Consider the following 22,265-nt stretch of genomic DNA (forward strand, 5'->3'; position numbering starts at 1 on the left):
TCAACAGCAAAGTGTATTTAATTTTAAATTGAATTGCAAGCAAATGGGTGTCCTAATGAACCCCTGTGTCAGTGCAGCTCCAACCAAATTAAGTGAAATAATTTCCATCATGAGAAACTAAATAAGTACGAAGTTCCAAACAGACCATTCTTCTCAAGGAGAGAAGTTAACTTCTCAGACATTTCAGCTCTTCAGATTTGCTAGAGCCATTCAAGAACCATCTCCTGTTACTTCCACTTAGAACCACTGGACCCAAGGTGACTTGACTGCAGCTCAAGGATAAAACTTCAAATGTTGTTGACCTTTCTTGTATTCAGTCCTTATTGCTGGAATCTTGCTCGTAGCTCCCATTGGTCCTGGCTTGGGAAAAATTCCCATGTGTGTTACTGGAACTAGCATCTACTCAGACCTTCTGACTGATTTAGCTATTCACTGGGTGTTTACATGATAAAATTTTATTGGTGGAGGTAGAGGTTCTGGAAGGCTGCTCTTAGGTCTCCCCGGAGCCTTCTCTTCTCCAGGCTGAACAACCCCAGCTCCCTCAGCCTGTCCTTGTAGCAGAGGTGGTCTAATCCCCTGATCATTTTTGTGGCCCTCCTTTGGACCTGCTCCATCAGGTCCCTGTGCTTCCTATATGGAGGGCTCCAGGCCTGTACACAGTACTCCAGGTGAGGTCCCACCAGAGCAAAGCAAAGCGGCAGAATCACCTGTCTGGATCTGCTGGCAACACAGCTTTTGATGCAGCCTAGAATGTGATTTGCCTTTTGGGCTGCAAGCACACACTGCCTGCTCATGTTCAGCTCCTCTTTCATCAGCATCCCTAAGTCCTTTTCCATGGGTCTGCTTTTTAACACCTGGTGTCATGCAGGGACTGAGGAACTGCTCATGGTTCAGTGTCTAGTGAAACAAAGGACAGGCTTGTCGAAGCATACAGTTTTATACTGCTGACTGTGAATTACTTAGTTTTGCAGTTTCTCCTGCTATGCTTCAGGAACAAGGAGTTCTCCTTAGGGTACCATGCCTTTGGGGTGTCCCATTCACTAAGCAGGTCAGCATTTGATTATTTTGTGTAAGGCTATTCTTCATGTTCATTCTATGCTGTTACAGTGACCTGTCTTCCTAGTAAAGAAATCTTTGAGTGGATACAACTGCCCTCAAAATTACTTTGCACAAAAAGTTAACATATGAATGCCAAGGAAAGTTGAGTGGTTCACATACAGCTGAAAATTTGTGTGTGTGTATGTACACATATCTATGACATGTAATAGCTTTATATATAGCTATATATAGTTTAGTAGTTATATATAGTTTTAAAGTATACATGCAATAAGATATTTTAGGAGATTTATGAATGATATACAATTGATATGTAGCATCAGATTTTTTTTCCCCAGTGGCTTAAAGTCACCCAGTCCTCAAGGAACAAAAGGTTTCCAAAAACCTGTTCAAGGTTGTTGAAGTCATCAATTGGTCCTCAGAGTGTTGACAGAGCCAATGACTTCCTCCTTTGATATTCTTAACCTAGAACTCAAGCCCCCAAACCAGACAGAGCTGACTGCACACACGGAGTGAAGCTTTAGGTTCCTTGTGTCAGCCTGTGGCACAGACTGACAAATATTGGTTATGTTACTGAAGCTATGATTATGTTTTTCATATACTGCTTTTTGAAGCCTAGCCACTTTAGCACACTGTTGCTCATCCTGGATGCCCTGCAAGGTTTAGAGTTTTGTCAAGGGTTAGAGCTGGCCTGGCCACTAAGCAAGTAACGGATGCTCTATGAATCGCTCTCCATCCCAAAAAGGAATATGGGAGAGAGACTGGTGGGCTGGAAAAAAATCCACAAAACTAAAACAGTTTTAATGAAAATAATAACAATAAAGTGAAATAGATGCAAATAGATACAAGCCAATATCAAACACAAGTCCCTGATGGCAATAATATCACTGTCACCAGTGACGCCAGGGGCAGGCACTGGGGAAGTCCCTGACTGGACTTAACAGCAGATGACAGCCAGGTACAGGAGCTGGATTCTGGATCTGGCTCCAGAAACAGATGGATCACAATCAAACACAGTGGATGCCAGATATTGAAGAAGAGAGCTTGATCCTCATGAACCCCTGAATATGATGTAGATGGAATGGAATCCCTTGATGATTAAGATCACCTCTCCTGTCCACTCCTCCCCACAGGTGCCACCTCTTGCTGTTCCCCAATGTGGCACACAAAATTTAGCAGTGAACTTGAAGTCCACAGAAGCAAGTATAAGCATAAGCCTTGCTACAAGCCAGCCCTTGGTACTAACTCTAAAATATCAATCAGTATCACTTCTAGAAGCAGCCACTGTCTGTGAAAACATGGCATTAACTTCAGAAAATGCCATCACTGAGAGGAGACTGAGCTGAAAAGTAAAACCACTGAACAGAATTAATTCTTCTCTAGCTCAAACCGGGACAGGTGCGTTCAAGGAAAACTTCAGGCTGTGATGCATTTCCAATGGCAAATGCTTTTTGTGTGTGCATTGTAGCTAATTTCTTTTCAGTTCTTCTTCCATCTCTAAGTGCTGCAGAGTGGGAAGTCAGCTGTTGAAAGCAGACGAGAATGGATGTGGAGAAGACATGAGAGCCAGCTTTGGTAGCTTTGCAAGTGTGAAGACTGGATTAAATGGAACAGCTTGTGGGAAGGTGAGGTTCTCTGTGAGAGCTTTTTACCCTGATGTGAACTGCTGAATGACTAGATCAATTGCATGGTTTTATTTTTTTTTGCTCCCCCCCTCCCCCTGCCTTTTTTCTTTTCATAGTTTAAGAGGATAGAATTTAGCAGGTTTCAAAACACGGTTTCCAGCAGAAGTAACCACATGCTTAAAGAGAATGTCTAAAGCTATTAATGATGAATCATTTGGGCATGGCAAGATTTCTTCAAAACACTTTGTCAGCGCTGGCCAAGCAAAGTCTTTCAGCAGGAGATGAGACAGCTATGCCACCATGCAAATGAGACAGGCTTGAAATATGATGAATCTTCTATCTCCTTTTCCTACTCGACTGACACTCGCTTTGAGGGAGGTTGTAAATGCAAGAGAGATTGTGGTATAATTCCTCAGACTGGCGTTTCTGCCCCCCAGTCACTATTCGATTATCTTCCAAATTGCTGTGTTTCAGAGAGATAAAGATTTTTTATGGCTTGCTGACTTGAAACAACCAGAAGAGCCAGAAAAGAGATGGCTAACCGGCCATGCATAGTAATTCCATTGGTAAATGACAAAAATCTTTGTTTGTATGACATTTCCAAAATTACTGCAGAAGATGAATCTGAAATACAAAATGTCACATTTGGCATGCAAAACTATCACAATATATTTCAGTACAAAATTCATGGAGGCGTTTAATTTAGGATGTGTTTAATAACGAAGCCTGCCTGCATAGTAATCCTGCCTTGAGGTTTAAAAAGATTGTCTTATTTATTCACATAATGTTAATTTTTTTTTTATATATATATATATATGATTCAGAAACCAAAAAATATGAAGGTTAAATCTTCATTGTTAATTAAGATTTTCTAATTAAGCTGAAAATAATTGTCATTCAGATTAGTTGTTAAGTATGGCTTGTGTTTGAGAAACAAAAGGAGTCTAACAAATTCGACTGTTTGTTTAACTGCTTAATTTAATTCCAGAAGCTTTCTATCTATATGGAAATATGCTATCTCTTCCAAAATAAATCCAAGACAGGATTAAAGAAGAGATATTAGCTACTGTAGGCTTAAACTGTGAGACTCCTAAACCTGGTAGTCAAGGTAGCCATTTGATTCTGCATTGTGGCATGGATTATTTTCTCACATTGCATGAAAGGGAGACCTATCACTAGTATTTAAACAATGGGAGAAATTGATTCCTTGCTGATTTTGATGCAGAAAATAATTACTGCAGAAGCAATTTCAACCCTTGAAGTCAAGACTGAAATGAAACTGGGCCCCCATGCAATGTGCACTGAAAGGTCCACTGGTGTGGTGGGACAGACCCTACACCTTTACTGAGACAAGACATGTAAGGATCGCACCACTGTGCCTGCTCCCTCTGCCAACCTCCATGCTGGGAGCAGAGCACACAAGGAAAGAACCATAAAGGCATTTCTGATAGGCAGTGCAGCATTTATCCCATACTAAATGTTCTGTAACTCAGACAACATCTTGTCAACAGCAAGCAGCAGATGTTTCCTTTTGTCTGGACTTGGAATAAAGGTGCCTGTAGGGAGTTGTTATTAAACTCTACACGTGTTGCACTTTGATTACTATATTTAAGAGAATCTGATTATGTGATAATCAGAAGGTGAAAGGATAGCCTGTATATTACACAGCACTAACAGCTTTGGCAAGGCTAGTAATTAGCATCAAAACATGGCCTGCCCTGTCTTTCTTTCTGTGCCTGCAGCCTGCTCATCACATCACATATTGTGCCTGTCTTGCAAAGCACGCTGTATTTTTGATGGTGTTTGCTTTCCAGTTAATGCTACCTTATTATTGCAGACTAATGGCTTCTGGTGTCATACTTCCAACAGCTCCACCTTCTCCCCAAGGGTGCTGAACATTTTATTAGGACTATCTGAGGGTGGGTTGGTTTGTTTGTTTGTTCATTTAGTCTACCTGCTGTCTTTCTGACTTTTGACCTCCCTAATTTGAGATCCTCAGCGAGCAGTAGGACGTTGCAGGTTGAACAAGAAGCGTGTTGTCTGCTTTTTGGTAGTTATTGTCTTGAAGAAATTTATTCTTCCTAATCCTGTGGTTAAAATCCTGCTCAAGCCAGGTTAGTAACTCAGAGCCTTCTCCCTAGGTTGACTGCTCCAAGACACTGCAGCCGATAGAAATCCATGTCAAGTGCCTAAGGGGAGTCAAAGATAAGGTTCCTAAAGGCCACTACACCCTCAAAGTTTCTGTTCTCAGTCGCTTAGGTGGTGGCTTACTGGAGCAGCCCCAGCTGGAGGAGCAGCCTCAGGCCAGGACAACGCTGCCCGTTAGTCACGATGGAAACTTCTACAACGTTGAAATCTACTTTGGACAAAGCATCCAGACAGTAAGCAACACTTCTTAAATATGCTCTCTTTGCTTTGGAAGTTAAAACACATCCACTCTTTCTCCTTCAGGCTTATATATTTAATGCATTCCATCATGTTCATAATTTATTTAATAATTTAAGGTGCAATTTAGGAAGGTGCAATCTTATTTTTTTTTCTTCCCCCCCTAGGTTAACCCTCATCACTCACTCAAAAAGTGCCAAATATACACTACATCATATACTGTTGTCAGCTAATTTTAAATTTCACTTTTGCTCTCTCTTATCTATGCAGCTTGTCAGCTATGTAATTTGATTTCTGCAAAGTAGCTTTGGAATAATAAATGAACGAGTGGGTGTATATAAACACATGAATGCCCAAATCCTTCTGTGAGTTTTTTAGCTCCATTGACCCCCATTTGCCAAAAAAGCAGCATTTGGATTATTTTGGAAGGAGCCCAAACACTTGAGGCTCTATTCTGTCTTCTGCAACCGAGGCACACATATTTTCCTGCCTAAGCATGCTGTGCATGGCAGGATTGTTGTGTGTCAGTTGCTCACTGTTGTAGCTAATGCCTAGTGCTGGTTGAAACGCTGGTCTCAGATAAACTCTCTGGCAGAGGAAAGCTTCTTTACAGCTTGAAAAACAATCCTCATCTGCCTGTGTGGGATTTTTTTTTGTGAGTTATGAGGCATTGGTCGAATGAGAAGGGAAGTTTTTTTCTGTTTTCAGTTACTGATGGAATGGAAAATTTTCTTCTCCACTCCTTCTATTGTACAAAGCGTTGTGCAGATACAGGACTGACAGACAGTCCCTACCCCACAGAGCTTTCAGATAAAGCACTTTTTCCAGATGGTACTGTTGCTTTCAGTTACCTACAGATTGGTCATTTCAGCTGTTGGGTTTGTGATATATAAAGTATTGCTAAGCTGCATTTTCTGCATTTTAGTTGTTTATTATCTGTAATGGATAATGAACAGTGTCTGTAAGCAGAACTGAGATATATATAAATATATATATATATATATAAAAATTGTTAATGTGGCTGTCACATACACACATTCACTCCCAGCTCAGAAAGCCAATCACATCCTGGGCTGCATCAAGAGAAGCATAGCCAGCAGGTCGAAGGAGTGATTCTCCTCCTCTACTCCTCTCTGTTGAGACCCCACCTGGAGTACTCTGTCCAGTTATGGAGCCTCTGTTACAGGAAGGATCTGGACATGTTGGAATGTGTCCAGAGAAGGGCTATGAGGATGATTAGAGGGTTGGAGCACCTCTCCTATGAGGACAGACTGAGAGAGTTAGGGCCTTTCAGTCTGGAGAAGAGAAGGCTCTGAGGAGACCTAATTGTGGCCTTCCAATATCTGAAGGGGGCCTAGAAGAAAGCTGGGTAGGGACTTTTTAAGGTGTGAGGTAGTGATAGGACAAGGGGGATTGGAACAAAACTAGAAATGTGTAGATTCGGATTGGATGTTAGGAAAAAGTTCTTCCCCATGAGGGGAGTGAGGCACTGGAACAGGTGGTGGAAGCCTCATCCCTGGAGGTTTTTAAGGTCAGGCTGGATGTGACTCTGAGCAACCTGATCTAGTGTGAGGTGTCCCTGCCCATGGCAGGGGGGTTGGAACTAGATGATCCTTGAGGTCCCTTCCAACCCTAACAATTCTATAATTGATCTTGAATTCTTCCCTAGGCAGGATGTATGCATCCTGGTTACTGCCTCAAAGGCAAAGGGCTGACTTCTCAGGCTCTGTTGAAAGGAGAAGACTATGGGCAGTATAACTGAGTGACTACAGCAGTACCTTGCCTCTTGCTTTCAGCATTGTTTCTCCTGGAACTTCCCTGGTCCTAAGTGGGGGGATGTCCCTTGTTCCAAACTGCATATCTCTGTTCTCAGTACTAAGAAAGAACTAGTTCAGAGTGACCCATCTTTTGTCCAGCACCCATCTTTTCCTCAATACAAAGGAACTCTTGACCTGAATTTGTGAGGTGTATGTGCAAAGTCCATGTGCTTGTCTGTTAGTCTTTACTGATCGTACTTAGTAAACTTAAGGTGGCTATTATGCTTCATCCAAAGGTCTGAGAGAAATTCCTGGTGGTTCTACCCTTTTCTGGGGTTTGCTTTAAAATTCTGTTTGATTCTCACAGAACATGAGGAAAAAGTTCCTTCCTGTGAGGGTGCCAGAGCACCGGAACAGGCTGCCCAGAGAGATTGTGGATCCTTCTACTCTGGACAGGTTCCAAAGACACCTGCACAAGATTCTGTGTAGCTTGCTCTGAATGACCTTGCTTTAACAGAGGGATCTGGACTTGATGATCTCCAAAGGGTCCTTTCCAATCCCTACCATGTTGGGATTCTGTGAGGACACTTAATTAACATCTTCACCAAACTTCATTTTCAGTCTAGTGAACCAGGGGTGCAGGTCACAGGCAAGTTCAGTTAAAATGCAGGGGCAGGAGAAGAAGCTGTATTGACCTGATGATTCACTGTCTTCATTACTGGAAAACAGACAGAAACAATGTCATAATTTTAAAGAACATACCCCACCAGCTCATTTTGAAGACAAAGATGATATACCCTGAATGATTTTACCCTTCTGGTTTACTACTTTGGTATTGTCCCATATCCTTAAGGCATGTTTCAAAAGAAACCCTTAGGATCCCTGTTGAGGCAAATTTTAGGCTTCAGATTGTTGGCATCTACTGCAAAACTTGGATTAAATTCTCAGCTATTTGTGGTGAGCATCTGGGTTTGAACACAATCCTACATACAGCACTGCTGCCCTGAAATATATTGCAGGGGGGAATGGGAAACACAAGTGCTCAGAAATGAAGAATAAGCTTTTGTTTTCATTGACCAGAATAATGATAGGAGTTCAGTGTAAACATGGTGAAAGTGAAGACATGCATGCTTGATATTGAAGGAAAGCATAGTTTTAACTAATGTATTAAAGAAATTGTTCCAGAACACTACATCCTTCCAAAAATAATAACCCTGTCATGTCGGCAAAGTTGGTGTCAGCATGGGTTACCTGCTGCGTGCAGAAAGTGCTGGTCATGTAAGTTAGATCTGCCTCAGGGCTTGTCTGGCTTGCACACCCGACCTTTCAAAAATGTTTTTTGTTCATTAATCAATGTTCTTTGCTCCAGCTTGCCAGCTTCCCTTCTTCCCCCTCCTTCACTGTCCTCCTTTTTAGTTTGTCAACCTACCTCCCCCAGTAACCTCTGACTACTTATTAGAGGCAGGCTCCTAATAGCTCCAGCTGAATTTTATTTGGCTTTCAGTGAGACTGGACAGTCACATGAGCCATTTTTTCCCCCCTTAAACTGTGCTGAACAAAACATGTAGGAATACTTTAGGTTGTGATAAAATTCAATTTCTGCTTCAAATATTTCTGTGCAATTTTAAGAACAGCAACTAACAACATAATCAGAAAGGGACTTGTTTTAGACCCAGCATTTTCAGGTGTTTAGTTTGTACAAGGGGAAATTAGGCTTAGATGGGATGACACTGTTTGGTTTAGATGAAGCAAGAGCTAACTTTGAGCTTCACCTACACTGTGTCACAAACTGAACGTGAACTCAAGTTGAGATTCAAAAAGGCAGTGGTTCAGCTTTGGTGGTAAAGAAGCTTTGCTCTTTCAATATACTCTTGCACAGCCTGATTTTTCTCAGCTCTGGAATGTAGGTTGAGTAAGGATGGGGTGGGATGGGATAGCATAGGGTAGAATGGGATGAGATGGGATAGGAGATGAGATGACATGAGATAATTACTGTGCATCTAGTAAGGCAGTTGCAAAATTAGATTGTCCTTGGCAGCACCTGCACAGATGTGACTGCTTCATCTTTACACTAGACTGAATGTAAAGGGGACTGGAACATCTTCCCTATGAAGAGAGATTGAGATCTCTAGGGCTATTTATTCTTGAGAAGAGAAGACAGAGCATTGGACCAAGCTGCTCAGAGAGGTGGTGGAGTCTCCTCTGGAGAGATTCCAAATCCATCTAGTTACCTGAGATGCTGAGGAGAAGCAAGGAATAATCACATCTGTGTCTGGCTCCTCAAGACAATTTTTATCCCTGGTCCCAGTCAGGCTGCTTTTCAATCCCAGTCCCACTGCACCTGTTGGACATTGGTCATTATTTTGTGCCAGCCTTCCAAAAGGAGCACTTCAGCAAAAAAACCCCATGTGAGGTCCAGAAGTATGTGAGCACTGGTGCCGAAGTATTTAGTCTTGGATGTCTGTGGGACTCATGCTAGGTTGTAGACAGGCGGGGGCTGATTGCTTTTCCCAGGCATCCAGCATCAGAACAAGAGCACACAGTCTCAACCTGTGACAGGGGAAGTTTAGGCTCAAGGTAAGGAGAAAGTTCCTCACTGAGTCAGTCGTTAGCCATTGGAATGTGCTGCCCAGGGAGGTGGTGGAGTCACCATCGTTGGAGATGTTTAGGAGGAGACTTGATAGGGTGCTTGGTTGCATGATTTAGTTGATTAGATAGTGTTGGATGATGGGTTGGACATGATGATCTTGAAGGTCTCTTCCAACCTGGTCTGGTCTGGTTTGGTCTGGTCTATTCCATCCCATCCCATCCCATCCCATCCCATCCCATCCCATCCCATCCCATCCCATCCCATCCCATCCCATCCTATTCATATGCATCACCATGGCTGAAAGACCTGTTCACAGATCTGTAGAGCTTTAAAGAGTATATAAAGCCGTTAATATTTATGCATCAGTGTGGCAAGATACTGGTCATACTATAAGAGTAGCTGGGTACCATTTTGTTTTACTTCAAGGGGAATTCAATATGAATAAACCAGCAACTTTTCAAATATGACATTTAATCCACACATGTAAATCATACCAGGAGCTCTATAATTCATTATTAAAAGGGCACCATATTTTTATTACACTGAAAATGAAACACAAATGCTGTAAAAAATTTAGTGCCTTTTCCTTGAAGTTTCAGGACACTTATCATGCAGTCATCTAGCAGGGGCTGACACTCATTGTAAAATATAGCCACAAAATTAATACATTTGAACTCTTTTGCTTGGGAAGAAGAGAGTGTTCTGTTTCACTGAACGAGGTGGATTGATTTGATTTGATTTTTTTTTTTTCTTTCTTAGTTAAGGCTTCCTAAATACTTAAGATGGCAAAGCACTTTGGTACCATTCACATTTGGAGTTAGACATATAAGGCATAAAGTTCCTCTCTTTGTTATTAGTCATTTCCAGCATTTTCTTCCCCGAAGTGTGTTTTGAAAACTACATTTATCAGAAACTGATTAACATGACCTAAGGTATTAATTCTTAAAATATGATGAAACAAACACTTTCAAGGACCTTATTTTCTGTATGTCAGCAACTCAGGAGTGTGATGCTTTTAGTAATTACAAAACAACCTATCATTAGGAAAAGTAGAGCACAAACTTCCCCTCCTTCCCTTCCCTCCCCATTTTATTCTCGAGCGAAACGCTGGCGCAGATGAACGTTTAGCTCTAGGACACTTTATAGGACATAACATAAGAGTTTGATACACTATGAAAAAAAAAGATAGGAAGTATTAATGCTTGGCACTGCCAGAGGACTTTCAAAATGAGAGCCACTTAAATTTTCACTGGATGCAATTATGTGGAGTTGGGATGATAAGGTGCTACGTGAACCTTTTGGTAAATGTAAGAACTAAGCTTAGGCAGATGCTTTATTTATTTGAAGGCTGCAGGTTTTTATGTTTTGCACACAGTAGGAACTGACTTCTAGTTAGTTTATCCCACTGAGTTTGAGGTTCTGGTCTTGGATTGCTATTTTGCTAAATACCTTTGTGTAACAGCTCCTCAAAAGTCACAGAATCACAGAATTTCAAGGGCTGGAAAGGGACCTCGTCCAGTCCAACCCCCCTGCCAGAGCAGGGTCACCTACAGCAGATTACACAGCAGCACATCCAGGTGAGTTTTGAATATCTCCAGAGAGGAAGTCTCCTCCTCTCCAAGCTAAAGAGCCCCAGCTCCCTCCCTTCCCTTCCCTTAATCATCTTCGTGGCTCTGTGCTGGATGCTTTCAAGCAGCTCACTGTCTGTCTCGAACTGAGGACCCCAGAACTGAGGACTCCAGATGTGGCCTCAGCAGTGCAGAGTAGAGGGGGAGGAGAATCCCTTTTGACTTACTGCTCACACCCCTTCTAATCCACCCCAGAATGGCATTGGCCTTCTTGGCCACAAGAGCACATTGCTGGCTCATGGTCATCCTTCCATCCACCAGGACTCCCAGGTCTTTTCACCTTCACTAGTCTCCAGCAGGTCCATCCCCAACCTATACTGGCACATGGAGTTGTTACTTCCCCTTTTCTGAGCTATTCTGTTCTGCCTATGTGCTTCTGTGCCAAAGAATGTCCCTATTGCCCTTCTTCTGGTCTCTTAGCCACAAGCCTTTCTCCTTGCTGTGGGCTCAGCAAAAAGTGTCATGGGGATCTCCTTTGATCCAGTGCTGTGTACAGATCCTGTTCCACCCCTGAGCTGCAGCCAGGTGGTTTCTCTGCCTATAGATGGACTTCCCCAATGTGCAAAGCTCTGTGTTCAGCCCTGTGTGAAGCCTTGAAGGGATATGTTAAGTTTGTTGAGCTGAAACTGCAAAGCCATTGCATGTTGGAAACTGTTGCATTGACCAAAGAAGGGCAATGAAACTGGTGAAAGGTCCAGAGCACAAGTCTTAAAAGAAGCAACTGAGGATCCTGGGGTTGTTTAGCCTGGAGAAAAGGAGCTGTAGGAGAGATCTTATGACTCTCTATGACAAATTGAAAGGAGGTTGTAATAAGGTGGAGATCTCTACTCCCAAGCAACAAGTAATAGAACAAGAGGAGATGGCCTCAAGTTACATCAGAGGTTTAGGTTAGTAGGAACAATTTCATCATGGAAAGGACTGTATAGGCCTGGAACAAGCTGCCCAGGAAAGTGGTGGAGTCTCCAACCCTGGAGGGACCCAAAAGCCACGTAGATGTGGTGCTGAGTGATATGGTTTAGTGGTGTCCTGATAGTGTTGGGTTAATAATTGAATTTCAGGATCTTAAAGGGCTCTTCCAACCAAAATGATTCTGTGATTGTACCTTATTCAGCATTATCCCAGTTTTCTTTTTGGAGTTTCAGCATGTTTTCTACTCGCTGTGCTCAGTGGAGGAGTTCTTGGAAATATTCACTGGGCTGTACCGTGTGTACTCCCTCTGTTTAGACCAACACATACTGTTCCAAGATCTCAGAAATGTGGCCTGCATTATAATGCATCACATCTAACTATGGCAAGTTGGGAAATCTAGCAGGCATATATTAAAAACCAGGCACATCTATGGAGACTATCATTTTGCACCACTCCATGGCCTATTCCCTACCTCGTGTATATGTGACTCTTAGAGACATGGTTTAGTAGTGACTTGAAAGCCCTGAGTTGATCTCAGAATTGTTAGGGTTGGAAGGGATCTCAAAAATCATCCAGTTCCAAACCCCCTGCCATGGGCAGGGACACCTCACACTAGATCAGCTTGGTCAGAGCCACATCCAGCCTGGCCTTAAAAATATCCAGGGATGGGGCTTCCACCACCTCCCTGGGCAACCTGTTCAGTGTCTCACCACCCTCATGGGGAAGAACTACTTCCTAACATCCAATCTGAATCTACTCACTTTTAGCTTTGCTTCTTTCCCCCTATACCTATCACTACCCAACATCCTAACAAGTCCCTCACCAGCTTTCTTGTAGGCCCCCTTAAGATACTGGAAGGCCACAAAAAGGGTAATGGTTGGACTGGATGAGCTTAAAGGTCTCTTCCAACCAAAATGATTCTGCTCTAATGGGAAATTTAATCCATAGGAGAGTTTGATGTGAGCCACAGATACAATCATTGTGCAGAAGTAATCATCAGGCCCTGCCTGTATACTTAGCTCCAGGTAAACTCCCAACAACAGAGGGCTATGAGAACAAAATAAATGCCTGCCTCAACAAAAAAATGCTGTGAGTGGAAAACTGGAACAACGTCATAACTCACTAGAGCTGACAGTCTGGAACTGCAGAAGGAGGTTTGAGCCGTGCTTTGGTCCCTATCTGCAAGCCAGGGGAGCCAGCAAAACACCCTCAGAAGGCACTTTTTCTTTTTTTCTCAAAATATCTGGTTTTGAAGCATTTCACATTTCAAAGAGTTATATGTGAACTCAGAATGAGCATTTCAGTTGCAGAGGTACACTACAGAAATGGAAAGAGTATATCACAGAAAGTGATCCTATTTTAACATGCGGTTTTTAAGCAGAGCACACAAGGGAAAGGGAATTAGCTATCAGGAGTAAATCTTTCTGGTTCTCTGCTGGAGGGGTGATGGCTGACCTCCTGGAGAGAGGGCAGAACCTCACCAGGTCTGGATCATCCAGGAATTATTGCAGGAGAATCTGCATTGGCACAGCTTCCCTGGTGATGTGAGAGATGCTGCATCTCTGGCTGGACCAAAGCTCTAGGAAGAAAGGCATGATGTACTGCAAGACCCCAGAATAACAGAATGATAGAATGGTTTGGAGTGGAAGGAACTTTAAAAGGTGATCTAATTCAAGATGCTAGTACAGAGCTCTGAACAACCTGACCTGGAACATTTCCAGAGACGGGGCTTCTACCAACTTTCTGGGAAACCTGCACTAGTGCTTCACCACCCTCAGTCTAAAAAATTTCTTCCTTAAAACAAGTCATGTAAATCTCCCCTCTTTTAATTTGAAACCATCAACCCTCATCACCGCAGGCCCTGCCAGGAAGTCTGTCCATCTATCTTATAGGCCCCCTTTAAGTACTGGAAGTCTGTAACAGGGTCTCCCTCAAGCCTTCTTTTCTCTAGGCTGAACAGCAACTCTCAGCCCTGTCCTCATGGCAGAGATGTTCCAGCCCTCTGATCACTTTTGTGGCCTTTCTCTGGACCCCCTCCAATAGGTTCATGTGCATATGAGGCATGGTGGGGAATCATAACAGCATCAGGAAAGAGACCTGAAATAAAGCTGCTGATGGAGTAATAAGGAGCGAAAAGCTGCGTACTCCTTCATCAGAGATTGGGACAGGCAAAGCAGCACTGCTGACTGCATGACTCAGTTCTGTGTGTGCCAGTTGAGCCACAGCTTCATGACACTTCTTGGCTCAGTGGTTTCTGAGCAAAGTATGTGTGTCCTCTTGACACAAAAGAAAATAAACTCTGCTGTTTCGTGTTGGTAGCCTACATTATTCCAGGAAACTCATGCTCTGACTGTGCTGGAATCCATCTCAGGAATAAATGAGATGGCAGTGTCAGGAGAAGAAACTGGGTTCCTGCCTTCCTTTTACAAAGACAATTTCTTTCCTTGCAAGATGAGGTCAGAATCTGCCCAGGCCAGTAGTATATCACCAGAAATGCTCTGGGAGGCTAGAGCTGGCTGTACCATACATTACTACTCCCTGCTGGTCAAAGAACAGAAAAGAATTAGCAGCAGATGTGCCAGGACAATTAGCAACAGATGCAGAGGCTAAAGCTCACAGAATGCAAACGTTATTCCGCTGTATTTGGGAAGATAAAAGGCCAGATTCTGGTCCTCTGGTGTAAGATAGTCGTGCTGTATGCGATGATGCTGGAGTTAACTACACCCTGAGTTATCTCTCCTAGAGGAAGGAGAGAGAGTGGGGAACTGGTTTGATTTCATGATCTTAAAAGTCTCTTCCAGCCAAAATGATTCCATGCTTCTAAGATTCATTGCTGCTCTGGTAGTATGGGAGAGGGCAGGAGGTGTTTCCATCAGGGCACTTGGTGCATCTCTGGGAAGGGATGCTCAGGCACTGTCTGTCAGGAGAAATCCTGCTTATTCTCACCGCTGGAGGACTGAGAGCAGGGAATAAATTCCCTGCTTATAGGCACAGCGGTCCTGCCCTCTGTGCAGCTCATTCAGGGTGTTGAGCTCATGTGCTGCACCAGAAGACTTTCTGATCCACCTTCCCCTACAATCAGGGAGGCTGGGATACTGGGTGATGGGAAAGATGGCAATATTATCTTTTTAGGTTTAAGGAGTGGTACCATCTTTTTAGGTTTGAGGAGATCTGCAAGCTGCAGGAAGGGAAATAAGGGAGTTTGACCTATGTCAGGAATGAAAGGGCTGTCCTCTTTTTTCAGAAAATAGTAAAAAATTATAAAAAAATATGGGGAAATAGAATCATAGAATCAGTCAGGGTTGCAAGGGACCACAAGGATCATCTAGTTCCAACCCACCTGCTGTGGGCAGGGACACCTCACATTAGATCAGACTGGCCAGAGCCTCATCCAGCCTGGGCTTAAACACCTCCAGGGATGGGGCCTCAACCACCTCCCTGGACAACCCATTCCAGGGCTTCACCACTCTCACGGTGAAGAACTTCCTCCTCACATCCAGTCTGAATCTCCCTACCTCCAGCTTCATTCCATTCCACCTAGTCCTATCACTGCCTGAGATCCTGAGAAGTCCCTCCCCAGCCTTCTTGTAGGCCCCCTTCAGATACTGGAAGGCCACAATAAGGTCACCTTGGAGCCTTCTTTTCTCCAGACTGAACAGCCCCAACTCTTTCAGTCTGTCCTCACAGGAGAGGTGCTCCAGCCCTCTGCTCATCCATGAATGATAGAGCAGTGCATGGTCCTCCTTTGATTTGTGTGTTGTTGTATTCACATACCTGTTTGGAGCCAGAGAGCAATGGAAAAGCGAGAAAGTCCGTTTCCAGCTACTGCAGGACATTCTGATGATAGATAGGACTGGTGGAAAATCCTAATAACGTGATATTTTATTTTTACCTCAGTCCATGTTTTCTATTCCCTCCCCTCTGGCCTTTTATAAATTTCAAGGTTACACAAACACTCCCCAAGAATGTCCTTCCTTCTGCTGATGTGCTGGCCTTGCACATAAGCAGGGAGGACTTGAAGCTGTATTGTGAATGCTCCAGGTTATTTTGGCAATAGCAGCCTCATCTCCATCATTATTCACTTTACATAGTGAAGTATTTTTGTGTGTCTGTTAATTAGATAATTTGATGGGAACTGCTGCCTGTTTAAAAGGTTTTCCACCCATGTTTTACACCAGTGAGGTTCATTTGCTGCAGGTTTCATAATCAGAAGGGATGACTTGTTATTTTATGTGGAGTTTTGCAAGACTCTTCTATGTAAGTAAACCTTGCACTGCCTTTTCATCTTCTAATTCACTTTAATCCATTTGAGTTGTACATGTTTAGTAGTTGAATTTTTGTGCTTTATGAATTAAGTAATGTAATTTCCCCCCCTTTTTTCTTCTAAATTTTGAAAGTACTGGGCCCCATGCACTTTGATATCTTTATTGATGATCTGGATGAGGGCATCAGGTCCATCATCAGTAAATTTGCAGATGACACCAAGCTGGGGGCAGGAGTTGATCTGCTGAAGGGTAGAGACGCTTTGTAGAGGGACCTTGACAGGCTGGACAGATGGGCAGAATCCAACAGCATGAGATTGAACACATCCACGTGCCAGGTTCTGACACTGGCCACAACAACCCCATGCAGAGCTACAGGCTGGGGTCAGAGTGGCTGGAGAGCGGCCAGGCAGAGAGGGACCTGGGGGTGCTGGTTGATGGTAGGCTGAACATGAGCCTACAGAGTGCCCAGGTGGCCAAGAGGACCAATGGCATCCTGGCCTGCATCAGGAACAGTGTGGCCAGCAGGAGCAGGGAGGTCATTCTGCCCCTGTACACTGCACTGGTTAGGCCACACCTTGAGTCCTGTGCCCAGTTCTGGGCCCCTCAGTTTAGGAAGGAGGTTGACTTGCTGGAACATGTCCAGAGAAGGGCAACAAAGTTGGTGAGGGGTTTGGAGCACAAACCCTATGAGGAGAGGCTGAGGGAGCTGGGGTTGCTTAGCCTGGAGAAGAGGAGACTCAGGGCAGACCTTATTGCTGTCTGAGTGGAGGTTGTAGACAGGCAGAGCTTGGTCTCTTCTCCCAAGCAACCAGCACCAAAAGAAGAGGACACAGTCTCAAGCTGCACCAGGGGAGGTTCAGACTGGAGGTTAGGAGGAAGTTCTACACAGAGAGAGTGATTGGCCATTGGAATGGGCTGCTCAGGGAGGTGGTGGAATCACCATTATTGGAGGTGTTTAGGAGGAGACTTGATGGGGTGCTTGGTGCCGTGGTTTAGTTGATTAGGTGGGTTGGATGATAGGTTGGATGCAATAATCTTGAAGGTCTCTTCCAACCTGCTCTGGTCTATTCTATTCTATTCTATATGTGTAGAGGAGAGAAGCAAAGCTTTGTTTCTTCTCTGACAAGGTTAAAGCCCAAAAGTGAGTCAGACAAAAACCTCCTCACATTGGATCTGTTTATTGAAATATTCAAATAGAATTCATTTTCTCTCTGGAGTAAATGACTTCTTTGCTAGAATTATGGTGGCATATGGAGAAGTAAGATATATTACAATAAAACTGATATAAAACAGTTGAATTCAGAAATAGTGGCAAGAGATAATTTTAGTTTACTATGATTTAATTCAATTAAATGCAACACTGTTAACTGCACACTAAGAAGAATTACTTGTGCCTGTGCTGACACACACACAAGCATTATTTATTCTCTGCTGCATCTCTCTTGGCAGAAGAAATTGCACCAGTAAAAAGTCAGTGCTAGATACTTCCACGGCAAAAGGCTACTCACAGAATCAACCAGGTTGGAAGAGACCTTTGAGATCATCAAGCCAACTGATCATCCAACCCTATTTAATCAGCTGGACCATGGCACCAAGTGCCTCATCCAGTCTTAAATACCTCCAGGCATATTGACACCACCACCTCCCTGGGTAGCCCATTCCAGTGGGCAATCACTCTTTCCATGAAGAACTTCTTTCTAAGATCAAGTCTAAACTTCCCCTTGCACAGCTTGAGACTGTGTCCTCTTGTTCTGGTGCTGGTTGCCTGGGAGAAGAGACCAACCCCCACCTGGCTACAACCACCCTCACAGACCTCAGTGGAAATTTGATCTGAGCAGGGAGAAACAGTGACCATTAAACTCTAAGAAGCTGTACCTATGTAGTATATCCTCTTTGAACATACCTATGTAGTATATCCTCTTTGAACATCAACAGTGTTGGTGCAGGCTTGTGGACTAACCAAGCAATCCCTCACAAAAGCAGCTGCCAGCAAGGACAATGTAACTGTTCATTTTTTAATCTCTCTCTTCCCCCCCCCCCACCACTTCCAAACAGAAAAATCCATCAAACCAGACTGGTCAGTTTGAGCTGCCTGTGCCCTGCCTATCCCAGGCACTGCCCTGAGTTTCTTATGCGAGAGCAATTACCGATTCCCCTCTTCTTCTAATTACCTGAGCTCGAGCTGATTCCTGCCCTGTGCTTGAGGCCACATCTCAAATGCTGAGTTCAGTTTGGGGCTCCTAAGTACAAGTCAGTTTGTTAGTTTCTCCCCTCTACTCTGCACTGGTGAGGCCACATCTGAAATGTTGTGCCCATTTCTGGGGTCCTCAGTTCAAGACAGACAGTGAGCTGCTTGAAAGAGTCCAGCACAGAGCCACGAGGATGATTAAGGGACTGGAACAGCTTCCATATGAGGAGACACTGAGAGAGCTGAGGGCTCTTTAGCTTAGAGAAGAGGAGAATGAGACGTGACCTCATCAGTGTTTATAAATATGTAAAGGGTGAGTCTTGAGAGGATGGAGCCAGGCTCTGCTCGGTGGTGCCCAATGAGAGGACAAGGGGTAATGTGTGGAAGTTGAGGCATTGGAAGTTTCATGTAAATATGAGGAGAAAAATTGTCACTGTGAGGGTGACAGAGCACTGGAACAGGCTGCTCAGGGAGGTTGTGGAGTCTCCCTCTCTGGATATATTCAAAACTTGCCTGGATGTGTTCCTGTGTAATCTGCTGTAGGTGATCCTGCTCTGGCAGGGGGGGTGGACTGGATGATCTTTTGAGGTCCCTTTCCAGCCCCTGAAATTCTGTGATTCTGTGAAGAAGGACATTGGGTTGTTGGAGTATGTCCATAGGAGGGGAACAAAGCTGGTGAGAGAGAACTGGTTGCAGTGGTTTTGCGTCACACAGAAAGAGGAATTTGCCCCCAAAGGGTAAATAGCCACACATACTCAGAATTTGGAACTTACATGAAAATAATATTTATAAAAGTAAATATTGTTGCTCTAGAGCACAAGTCTTTGAGGAGCAGCTGAAGGAATGACAGTGTTTTGCCTGGAGAAAAGGAGGCTGAAGGGAGACCTTCTCTCTCCTTACAACTACCTGAAAGAAGGTTGTAGTGAGGTATGGGTTGGTCTTGCCTCATAAATAAAAAATGATGGGGCAAGAGGAAATGGCATCAAGTTACACTGGGGGAAGTTTGGATTGAACATTAGGAAACTTTACTTCCCTGAAAGGGCTGTCAAACTCTGGAACAGGCTGCCCAGGGAAGTGGTGGAATCACTGTTCTTGGAGGGATTAAAATGCTGCACAGCTGTGGTGCTGAGGGATGTGGTTTAATGGTGACTTGGCAGTCCTGTCTGAAAGGTTAGACTTGATGATCTTAAAGGTTTCTTCCAACCAAAATGATTCCTGACTCCATGATCATGACTATGATTCCACAGAGGCATATAGGCACTGAAGGACCATGGATTTCTGTCAGAGCTATGTGGCTAAATACCTTTGTGTACCAAATCCCTGCAGGTTGTGTTGGTCATGCCCAAAATCCCTGCTCTGAGGCTCAGTGCTTCAGAGGATGCTAATGAAGGGCAGGTTACAAAACCTTGAGTGCTCTCCTAGGGCTGGCAAACTGGCATTGAGTAACAGGTAGAGACTTGTCTAGAATTTCTGTATGGATTCAAAAGGAAGAAATTTCTTGGTAGAAATTCTTTGACCATAAATCATAAAGCAGTGTGCCCAGGTGACCAAGAATGCCAATGGCGTCCTGGCATGCATCAGAAATAGCGTGGCCAAGGAAGTCATTCTGCCCCTGTACTCAGCACTGCTTAGACCACACCTTGAGTCCTGTGTCCAGTTCTGGGCTCGTCAGTTTAAGAAGGACATTGAGACACTTGAACATGGAACATGTCCAGAGAAGGGCAACGAGGCTGGGGAGAGGCCTCGAGCACAACCCTATGAAGAGAGTTTGAGGGAGCTGGGATTGTTTAGCCTGGAGAAGAGAAGGCTCAGAGGAGACCTTATTGCCCTCTACAGCTACCTGAAAGGAGGTTGTAGCCAGGTGGGGGTTGGTCTCTTCTTCCAGGCAACCAGCACCAGACCAAGAGGACACAGTCTCAAGCTGCATCAGGGGAAGTTTAGGCTCAAGGTGAGGAGAAAGTTCTTCACAGAAAGAGTAATTTGCCATTGGAATGTGCTGCCCAGGGAGGTGGTGGAGTCACCATCCCTGGAGGTGTTCAAAAGAGGATTGGATGTGGCACTTGGAGCCATGGTTTAGTTAGTCATGAGGTGTTAGGTATTAGGTAATAGGTTGGACTTGATGATCTCTGAGGTCTTTTCCAACCTGGCTGATTCTGTGATTCTGTAAATGCTGAGATGTATGACACTGTTCTATCTAAGTCAGACACCCTGTGTCACCTGGAGGACTCCCAGAATGAATCTTATAGACTCAGGCTTTATAGCACACAAATTGGTGGGAAAAAAATGATTTTTTTAATGTGATTTGTCATTATGTGTTTGGATCATGGCAGGGCTTAAACCTGAAGCTCCTGTAATCGTGAGCAAGGGGGTGCTTCCAGTTACAGAGTGAGCTTGCAATCTAGACCTAGGATGAGAGTTTGTAGCAAATGAAGAATAACTGCGAGCAGAAAACAGAGAAATTAATATTTAATTGTCACAGTCACCCTTACACCAACTACTTGACCATTGGCTGTTTGTAGGCAGGTTGATAGAAGGGACCCTAAAAGATAAAGTCTATGTAATGAGGCAGCCACCAAAAGCTACGCTGTGATACGCCAGCAACTGCAACTGCTTATGCTTTGGGGTTGTTCAAGAACGCAGGTAATTGTCTTTGATCACAGCCTTGTAACCACCACCTGTAATTTGTAGCACAGGGGTTACTATCTAGCACCCAGCTAGCCAAATGAAATGTATGGCTTGATTAAGGATCTCTTTTGTCAGTAATTTGTGCCTAATGTTTTTAGCTTTCCCACGGGCTGTTATAGAAAATGGTAAATCTGGTTTAAATGAAACCTGATACTGTTAATGGTTTAATAGCAGCTGCCACAGGGTTATGGCATTTTTCAACAGATGCTTCTGTTTCATTTTAAGCCTACACTAAGTCTTAGAATATATTTACATAATTAATACAAAGTGCACCTACATAATAATGACAATATTTATAGTTTTAAAAGAGTCCCTTCAATGACTTCCTCCTCCTTGCTGTTATCTAATCACAATATATAATCTGAAACAGGAAGGGATATTATTAAAATAATAATTTATATTCACCTCTTAAAAAAAGAAAAGAAGCAGCCAGCACAAGGGTGAAGATGTATCTTCACCTAACAAAGCAGTTGTTGGCAGGGGTAAATCCCTTAGCTGCTTCAGGAAAAGAGAGAGAAAAACCTTGGTTCACAAGGCTGCATCAAGAGAAGCACAGCCAGCAGGTCGAGGAAGGTGATTCTCCCCCTCTACTCCACGCTGGTGAGACCTCACCTGGAGTACTGTGTCCAGTTCTGGAGTCCCTGTTACAGGAAGGCTCTGGATGTGCTGGAGCATGTCCAGAGAAGGGCCACAAGGATAATCAGAGGGCTGGAGCTCCTCTCCTGTGAGGACAGACTGAGAGAGTTGGGGCTGTTCAGTCTGGAGAAAAGAAGGCTCCGAGCTGACCTTATTGGGGCCTTCCAGTAGCTGAAGGGAGCCTACAAGAAAGCTGGTGAGGGACTTCTTAGGGTGTCAGGTAGTGATAGGACTAGGGGGAATGGAAAAAATATAGAAATGGGTAGATTCAGATTGGGTGTTAGGAGGAAGTAGTTCCCCACGAGGGTGGTGAGACACTGGAACAGGGTGCCCAGGGAGATGGTGGAAGCCTCATCCTTGGAGGTTTTTAAGGCCAGGCAGCTGTTTAAAAAAGGATTGGATGTGGCACTTGAAGCCACGGTTTAGTTGTCATGAGGTGTTAGGTATTAGGTAATAGGTTGGACTTGATGATCTCTGAGGTCTTTTCCAACATGGTTGGTTCTGTGATTCTGTAAATATCTAAGAGGTGGGTGTCAAGTGG

General features: G+C 43.9%; 1 protein-coding gene across 1 annotated transcript in view; it reads left to right on the forward strand.

Moving 5' to 3' along the window:
* The window catches only part of LOC104304233 (uncharacterized), a 119,731-nt gene that overhangs the window by 79,174 nt on the left and 18,292 nt on the right, over nt 1–22,265 (forward strand). The window contains exons 9-10 of the mRNA XM_054164026.1: nt 2,540–2,681; nt 4,823–5,062. Coding sequence (XP_054020001.1) covers nt 2,540–2,681; nt 4,823–5,062 — 382 coding nt within the window. The remainder of the gene's footprint in view (nt 1–2,539; nt 2,682–4,822; nt 5,063–22,265) is intronic.

Source organism: Dryobates pubescens, chromosome 9 (assembly GCF_014839835.1).
Source record: "Dryobates pubescens isolate bDryPub1 chromosome 9, bDryPub1.pri, whole genome shotgun sequence".
NCBI classification, from domain to species: domain Eukaryota; kingdom Metazoa; phylum Chordata; class Aves; order Piciformes; family Picidae; genus Dryobates; species Dryobates pubescens.